The sequence below is a fragment of the Haliotis rufescens genome, unplaced genomic scaffold, assembly GCF_023055435.1.
Source record: "Haliotis rufescens isolate VD_foot unplaced genomic scaffold, xgHalRufe1.0.p SCAF_17, whole genome shotgun sequence".
Taxonomy (NCBI): domain Eukaryota; kingdom Metazoa; phylum Mollusca; class Gastropoda; order Lepetellida; family Haliotidae; genus Haliotis; species Haliotis rufescens.
The window spans coordinates 28182622-28191664 of NW_025963857.1; the positions used below are offsets into that span (position 1 = coordinate 28182622).

Sequence of the window (9043 nt, forward strand, 5' to 3'; positions counted from 1 at the left end):
TTGATCTGCTGGCAAAAGGGTAGCCATGATTAAACCTAGCTTGTCGCCTTGTCTCATTTTGCGTTGAGCAGTGGAACTCAAACGTCAGTAAGTTGGATTCCACCGCGGATGACCCAGTTCAACAAGTTAACTGCAATGTCTGTGTTGTCTTTCAAGCGCTAGATTACATGTACTAACACTATGCTCAAAGCATTGTCAAATTGCTGTCCTAAATTAGAAGACATCAGCATAGAACTCCTCAAAGTGTACAACCCCCTTTGTGACTAACAATGGTGGACGTGGAAGCTTCTAAGGATATGAATTATGATTTCGGACTCTTCTGAAAGGACTTAACAGATAATCGATCAGAAAATTCCAAACATTTGTCACTCAATTCTTTTGAGCTATTCATACAAAAACAGATGGCACTTCTTTCGCAAGTGAACACTACGTCTAGTATATCTGCCAAAACGATTCCCAAGCAGAAGAAAACGTAATGATGAAAACCAATGATGACACCATGTGTTCGCGAAAAGAGTACGGATGTCATATGGAAAATGAAAATATTCATGAAAAAAAGTATTTGTCGATGAGCAGGGAGGTGTGTCAACTCCATGTAAATATCATGGTATGGGATCGCATCGGACATCACGTTGACAAGCGACATGTTTTATTTTGTAAATTCCTCTGATTTATTTAGAATGTTAGTTATCCAAACACAGATCCAGTTCATATGCATCCCACACTGGGTTTCCCGCAGTCAGTCCACTGCTGTTTCCGTTAGACGAGACCTCGCATACTCGTGAGTCACTTCTATAATTGAAAGCAGGACAGGAACCAAGTTGCAAGCAGGATCTTGCACAGTCCAAGGCGGACCTGGTCTCCATCTCAACAGGCCCTGTTAGGTCGAACTTCTTTTCCGGTATCTGCATAAATATGGCGTCTGAAAATACAATTTTATACAAGTCTATCATCATCAAGCACAGTGACTGTATTTGATATGACAATATATGCAAGAGAATGTAAGTTAATATTATGGAGATTAGCAGCACGCAAATATGCGTTACATGTCATTGTTTCTAAGGTGGCTAATTGTGTTTCATAACATTACTGTGCCACCTTACAATGCTTCAAGGAATTTGGGTAACGCCTTGTGTTACCTGTACATAAACTGTCGGTTAATAAAATTTTAACACTGACCCTATTGCACAATCAATATGAGATAATAGGGCTTATTGTGATTTATCAATTTGTCGTTTAAATAGACACCCCTTTCCTTAAATGTCTTTCTGACAGGTATTTGTCCATCGGTCAGCACACAATTTTAAGACATACTTTGTGAACGCTTATTGATCAAACCTTTCAATTTGCTCGAAGGAAACATATTTATTTAATTATATGATTATACCGCCAATCAATATAATGTGGGGGATAGCCAAAGTGACGCAAGTGGTAACCACAATAAGGTTTGGTCGAACCAGTGATTTTCGGTATACGTATTGACCTACAGGGTATTAACGGGATAAACTTCAGTCTCGAACCCGCGAACAGCAAAATATCCTGGCATGGTTGGGCTACGTAACTCTACCCGTGTCTGCATAATGACTTCAAACACAATATGCAAAATTCACATGTGCATATTTCAGAATAATAAAGATGAGACGTGGCCGTGTCGAATGTCACTGAGGTAGAAAATTCAAAATGCTTATAAACAATGCAAATTAACAACACCATGATCACCTTTAAATTCCGTTTGGGCTTCATATTCATACACCTCGACCTCACATAAGAACAATGGATCGTTCTGAATGAAGCGAACAAATCGCCCTCTCACAGGCTTCGAACAGTAGATGGTTTCCGCCACTCCGTTAGAGAATATTCCAGTATACTCAAAGCAAAGTTTTGGGCTTTGTGGACACTGTGCATCGGGGTATACGACCAGTTGAAAGTCCTTTGGTAATCCATCTGTGAGAAGTTCGATTATATGAATATAAATACAAATCCATTAAATCTGTACGATAACAACAACAATTAGAGTGTAGCTATGAGGACAAAGTAGACACAATTTATGGATTACAACTTCTTTAATACTGTAAAGACGACGTTTTGGTATAGATCCTTATACCGTTGTCAAGCAACACTGAGGAATTACGGATCATCTGCCACGAACCATAGAGAGCAAATTCCGATTTTATATAATTACCCATTGACATTTTAAGAATGAAAATGAGGAAAAGATGTATAATGTGCATGTCAACCATACAGAAGAACTTAACTGAACGCAACCTAGTGTATATGTAATGTAATCAATTTCTGACGTATTGTGACGTATTTTTGAACAATGGATGTCTTCATTTCGTATTTTTCTCAACAATGAATCACTGTGCCCGACAAATGACAAATCAACATTGATAATCTCTAAAATACGAATGTCCAAATATGTGAAAGATAATAAACACGATCTTCTGGGTACCCTTTTGGTTAATACATAACGACCCGGAAACAACACCAGTACAGGTTACCGACATGGCTTTTCAAATCGATTGTTCATATTTGGATAAGGTTGCCAATGATAATGCTAAAGACTCTGCCCATTGTGCTCCTTTAATTTTCTGAGACGAAGTTCATTTCCTATTCAATACGACTTTGTCCACGCACGTTACTTGCTCAATGTTATGATGCACGTTTTGTGGCACTGCTCAATGCATGGTACACAATCTCAACAATACCTTGCCTAATACATCATTCACGACGTATTTGTTAGGAAAAAGGGAAAAAAAATATGATATGTAAATTGTGCATGACCTTCACTATTATTTATAGACTCGAGGCTTTGCATAATCATTTCGTCTTAGACGTTAACACTTCCATTCACCCAAAACATGTATAATCCTGATGTAAATATTAGATGAAGTAAAATGGGGTTATTTCGTGGGGTTCAAGGTTGTTTCACTAATGTAGCATGTATGTGACTGTTTGTACTAATCTGCGTCATAGTAATTGTTTTATCCCATTAATGCCGAGGCGCCACACGGCGGTATTGGGTCTGTCAATTTGCATAAAAATTAACAGTTTATCAAATGTTCTGAACGATTCAATTGATGGATCGTTGTTGGTGGATGATTTTAATGTTTCTTGTCGTGATAAAAACATGCATACGATTGAGAGGCAACTGCAGTTGTGTTGCAATAAAATCCACAAATGGTCTCTTGAAAATGGCTTTAAATGTTCCAAATCTAAAACAAAATGGTTTGTAGAAAGTACAAACCTCACATAGGCCAAGTATTATATTAAGATGACACTCCTATTAAAGTTGTGAAAGAAGCCAAATTTTGCAGGTATAATTTTCGAGCATCCTTTGAGCTTTTTACTCCACATTAAATGCTTACAGAATAAATGTTGGAAGGCCCTTGATTTATTAAAAGTTGTTTCTTATCCAAAGTAGGGTAGGGGATCAGATAACCCTCCTCCAACTATACAGAGCTCTTATCCATTCTAAACTTGAATACGCTCCTTCATCTGTGGTCGGACTGATTAGCCATCCCTTAAACAACCTCGTCTTAACTTATCTTTGTAGTTTATCTCTAAATTATGTTCTACCAAATCAAATCCAGCATGTGCCTGTGTTTTTCATCCTCTGTACGGAAATCTCTACGATAAAAAATCATCTGGAATAAGAATAGAATCTGATATTTCTGCTTAAATCAATCTTGAAACATAAACCCTACTCGGCTTTTCTATCTCAACCACTGCCAGCGGAGGATCTAACATTAACTAAACTAAAGTAATCTGAAACAAATCAACTAATTTATGAACAGGACTATAATCAATTAAGATAATAATACAATACATACATATCTATATTTACAGATGGATCCAAGGACGGTGACGCATTTGCAAGTGCCACTGTCATTGGGTACAGATACCTGTTCCATTTTTACAGCGGAATGAAAGACCATATTAACAACGCTAGAATACATTAATAAACAATCAAACAATGCATTTTAGACTTTCTTTTCAGACAATCATTAATCATCCTTGCAAACATCCACTTTTAATCGAAATTATTGATTTATATAATGATCTTGCAACTGGCAAGAATAATTTTGTGTTGGCTACCCAGCCATTTTGGCACCATGCTGGAGCTGAAGGAGCACTGTGACAATACTTCTGATTCCATACACTGATTACAAGCCTGTGATTGGATCCTACATCCGAGATCTGATACAACAGAAGTGGGACACTTATGTTGGTGTAAATAAATTGCATGAAATTAAACCAACAATCGGTTACACCTACTTGGGTTGTCAGTCAAGATTGGAAGGTGTGATTATGGGACGATTGGCCTTTCAAGATATACACATGAATATTTATTAAAAGGTGAAGATATTCCGTTCTGCACCCCTTGTTACGAAAGAATCACAGTCAAGCATGTCCTTCTTGACTGTATAGATTTTTCCCTCAAAAGGGATCAATATTTCATCCACAAAGAATCTTTTTAACATAAGTTCACATTTAATTCTTGGAGTTTTAAAATAAATGTAATTGATTCATAAACTTTTATGTACATAGTTCTTATAAATTTGTAATATATAATTATTGACTGAGATTATTAGTGGCTGTGCCCTCGATGAGGGTTGAAGTAGCATAAAATTATTGTCCCTCAAACAGGGTATCATAAGTCCATGTCATTCAAAGCATTTCTGTATTTACCATTTTCTTAAACGTAGAATGTGTCATTTTAATTTTGGCTCAAATTGCATACAGTCGTCAGTTAATCCCACTCGGAAACCACGCAGTTGGCACAAGTCCCACAGTCCCTAGTGTGGTGCCCTAACTTTGGCTGCTGGCGATGTACAGCCCGTTTTCATAATGTATGTATGACAAGTATTTTATTTTTATGGCTCCCTGCTAGTATTAAATATCAATCTGTGATAAGTCAAGTTATTTTACTGTCTGTTGTTGACAGGCTTATTAAATGTGCATGTATTAATTATGTACAACCTTTGGAAGTCACAATATGGCTGAGATACTGCCGATGTAACTTTAAATTATAACTCACTCATGAATGCTGAGCGTCAGGCAGGGTAACAACAAGTACTATCTTTGGCATGACTCGGCCAGGAGATCGGACCACCGACCTCCCCCGCTAAGGCAGACACTCTATCCACTACACCACGGATGCAGTCATCAAAGTAGGAACACGTGTGTACATGTACATATTTGGAACAAGAAAAAGGTAATAATTACAGCGAACATGAAATGTATAGCCAATGGAAGATAGGCATTTTGAACTAATGAGCCTTATAACTTGATATGAACAAATAACTGTCTTGCAGCAGTAGTACATACAATCATATTGAGCAGGGGTGATCCGGACACTGCCCACCCTGACGGTCACCTGGATATCCACCTGCCACCATCCTGGAACAGGCTGACCTACTGTCTCCACGAAGGTGCAGTACAGGTTGTTGGCTACATCTTGAGCTGTGTTATTGAACCCATCCACGGCTTTATCCGGTCCTGTGAGACTCGATGAGGCACTTTGCGTTGCCGGATGGAGGAGTGCAAGATTTGTTGACCCTATAAACAAGTAACATTTGGTAGTTTCGTATCTTCCATCAATGAGAGGGATGTAACAAATGTTATATTTGGGATAACTCTTTCTTAGTAAAGTACAGATTCTAGTACTTTTGGGGGGTTGAGTCCCGTCCGGGATTCGAACCCACACTTGCCAGAGTGAAGCACCTAATCGCCAGCACACAAAGTCAGCGATCTAACCCACTCAGCCAACGAGGCTTCCACAAAAATGAAAGTCCGACAACTGGTAGTCTAGATAACGTACTTTGAGCACCCCTCTGGCAAGTGTTAATTGGCACGGCTCCCATGGCCGAAAGCTATGAATACACAATGCCATTTAGAAAGTGGTCAAATGTAACAAATGTTATATTTGGGATAACACTTTCTTAGTAAATGACACTGTGTATTCATAGCTATCAAAGTGAGAAAAGTTTCCAACAATAGCAAATATACACATGGGGGGGAGTGATATTTACTTTGGCTTACGTGGATAAAATGATCTGCCCCGATGAACATTATCCTGTGTCCTGAATCATGAAGTGGTCAATTATGATTATAGTCTGTTTCTGGTTGTCTGTTGTTTAACGCCACACTCAGCGACATTCCAGCTTTATGACGGCGGACTGTAAATAATCGAGTCTGAACCAGGCAATCCAGTAATTGATATTGTGAACAACGGTCCACGCCGTCGGGGTACGAGGACACGCTATAAACCAAGTCACAGAGCCTGACCACCCGATCAATTGTGGTCGCATCTTACGACCTAAATTGCTTTCTGGGAATCTGTTCTACCCCAGACTTCCCACGAGAGTTGGGCGCATTAGCCAAACAACTAATAAATATATATTTAAATGTTCATACCTGAGGAGGGTTCAATCCATATAAGAAATAAAAACACAAAATCTGCAAATATGTCCTGAATTGCTCGAGTTGTGTCCATTCTGGCACCACAGAGCAACGAAACGCTGGAGTGATGAGAAGGTTCGCTGTCCATGCAGATATAACGAAAGGAATTGATTATTAAGTTTTCAAATAGCTGGTGCACAGGACCAGGCGTGGGAATGTTAAGGTTGGCCAATGTCTAATGGTATAAACATGTTTCGTTTGTAACCATCACGACATGTTCAATAAATTCACGGATGGTATAGATTATTCCTGGCATAGATTTTAAGCTCCCGCAATAATTATATGTGCTTCAGTGCCTTTCCATAACAAATTAATGATTTATCTGTACTGTAATGACAGTCGAAGGGATGCAATTGACTTGATCTAGGTGACTGCCAAATTTACTAAAAACTAGTTGTGGTGTTGATTCCGACTGCAAGTAAGAGCTCCACAGATTTCAATAAAATCGCCACATAACCCACGTAAAACCCACGAACTACGTATACTAGGAATTACGTATCATTTGTCCCGAGTGAATTAAGTGAAAGTTTAACATTATTAACGAGGGATGGATAGCCCGTAGCTGCTCTAGGTTATTCTTTCCTCCACCTTGCATTGTCTTAAAAAAATCACATTTTTTAGCTACAATTGAGTGAGCATTCTCTTTCTAAGAAGATTAATTTCAAAGAGCACCACACGACACCTTCTCAAACTTTGTAAGATCAGTATAATAACATTCAAGGCCTTAGTAAATGTTTCAAAAAGATCATTGGCAGACATGTGGAGGACATTTCCAAATTAGATTGATGTCTGATGCATATCCATATTTTGACTTGTTTCCGTGTTTGTTCATGTGAACATTTCATATGGCTGGAATATTGGTGAGTGTTGCCTAAAACAACAAACAAACAAACACAATTTCTTTAGGTACAGTTGAGTGAGCATTCTCTTTCTTAGGATTTCAAAGAGAATGAAGCGACCCTTTCTCACACGTTGTTTGCTCAGAGTTATAACATTCAAGCTCTTGGTTAAGGTTTCCAAAATCTTATGGCAAATTAAAATTGTGTCTGATGCAATTCCCTATTTTGTCTTGTTTCCGTGCTTTTCATGTTAACATTTGATTTGACTTTGAATTTATATCTGACGGATGCCAGTGGTGGGACAAGATACAACTGCCATCATCACAATTTGATAGTGATTCATTAACACATTCTTATGATTCCTTTTCCGTTTTGTTTGAGTTTGAGTATACATAGTTACATTTAGCAACTAGCGGCGCCTGATGTTGTTTGTACAAAGGTGGGATACTTGATAGTCATTTCTCGACAAATAACTGCAGTATGGATGGTCGCACTAATATCATTACCCGGCTAATATTTCATATTAGAATAGACATGAACATGTCGCAGCAAAGAACTGAAAAAACGGTCTTGGGATCTCTCTTTATGTGTTACTCGAATTTTATTAACAATGAAGCAGTTATATAAGTATTTACACTCCATAATTGTTATTTAAATACTTTATTGTAATCATAATACACCAGTTCCGTGTTTCTAGTTGCGGGCAGGAATATTCACCTTTAATGAGTCAACTCTCAAATGTACTACAAGTCCCTTGTGAGCGAGTGAGTGAGTTTGGTTTTACGCCACTTTTAGCAATATTCCAGCAGTATCACGGCGGGGGATACCAGAAATGGGCTTCACACATTGTACCCATGTCGGGAATCGAACTCGGGTCTTCGGCGTGACGAACGAACGCTTTAACCACTAGGCTACCCGACCGCCCACAAGTTCCTTGTAAAAGGTTTGGAAAATTTATACTAATTATCAGTCATGAATATTTTATCCACAATACTATCTCACGATATACTCTCTATTCTTCATACACTTGAGATATGAGAATGACCTGAAAATGATTTGATCAATAATAACTAACAACATAATGACCCTTGTATCTGGCTGCTTAATGATATTTCCACAAGCCGCGTACAGATGTGTACATTCTTTATAATACAAGTATTAGTTTCTCAACGGCCTCTAACACTTTACTTCAATTTGAGTTCAACCATTAATTAAACACAAAGCTTCTCTCGTAGTTAAAAGCGTCAACCCTAAGGCCACGCGTACGCAAATGGGTACAATGTGTGATACCCATTTCTTGTGTCCCCCGTCATGATATTGCTGGACTGTTGAATCAAACTGCTGCAAACTTTCATCAGGCTACTGAAATAGGAGTTACGGGTCAGACGATTAGAAATCGTCTACATGCAGCTCATATCCATACCAGACGGTCACGACCTTAACAAGTCGTCACTTTGCCAACAGTGTACAATGGTGTACACAACGTCGAAACTTGGGTAATCGTCGGTGGTCACGTGTCATGTGTTCAGGTTCGTTTTGCAGTTGTTTGGTAGGCGTGGTCGTATCTGGTGACATCGAAATGAAGGTCAAGCCAATGTAAACCTGATACTTCATGACATATTTGTCGGTCTGTCGGTTATGGTGTGGTAGAGTGAGGGAGTGAGTTTAGATTTAACGTCACATCGGCAATATTTCAGCCATATAGCGACGAGATCAATTTATACATGAATAATAAAAAC

The 9043-nt window shown here is 38.5% G+C and overlaps 1 protein-coding gene across 1 annotated transcript; it reads right to left on the bottom strand.

Moving 5' to 3' along the window:
- Positions 1-260: 260 nt before the first annotated feature.
- On the bottom strand, positions 261-6567 carry LOC124138618. The gene is made up of 4 exons (XM_046505354.2): positions 6421-6567; positions 5332-5562; positions 1720-1944; positions 261-922 (listed from the first exon to the last, which is right to left on the bottom strand). The coding sequence occupies exons 1-4, from the start codon at positions 6551-6553 to the stop codon at positions 684-686; spliced, it is 828 nt and encodes a 275-aa protein (XP_046361310.2). The 5' UTR covers positions 6554-6567; the 3' UTR covers positions 261-683.
- Between the last annotated feature and the right edge of the window lie 2476 nt (positions 6568-9043).

Excerpts from the sequence above, each read along its gene's own strand:
- LOC124138618 (XM_046505354.2), bottom strand. The coding sequence starts at position 6,553 with ATGGACAGCGAACCTTCTCATCACTCCAGCGTTTCGTTGCTCTGTGGT. Across the intron at positions 1,945-5,331 it reads CACCCCTGCTCAATATGATT|ATGGATTACCAAAGGACTTT; the intron begins GTATGTACTACT and ends AACTTCTCACAG. Across the intron at positions 923-1,719 it reads AGCCCAAACGGAATTTAAAG|ACGCCATATTTATGCAGATA; the intron begins GTGATCATGGTG and ends TTGTATTTTCAG.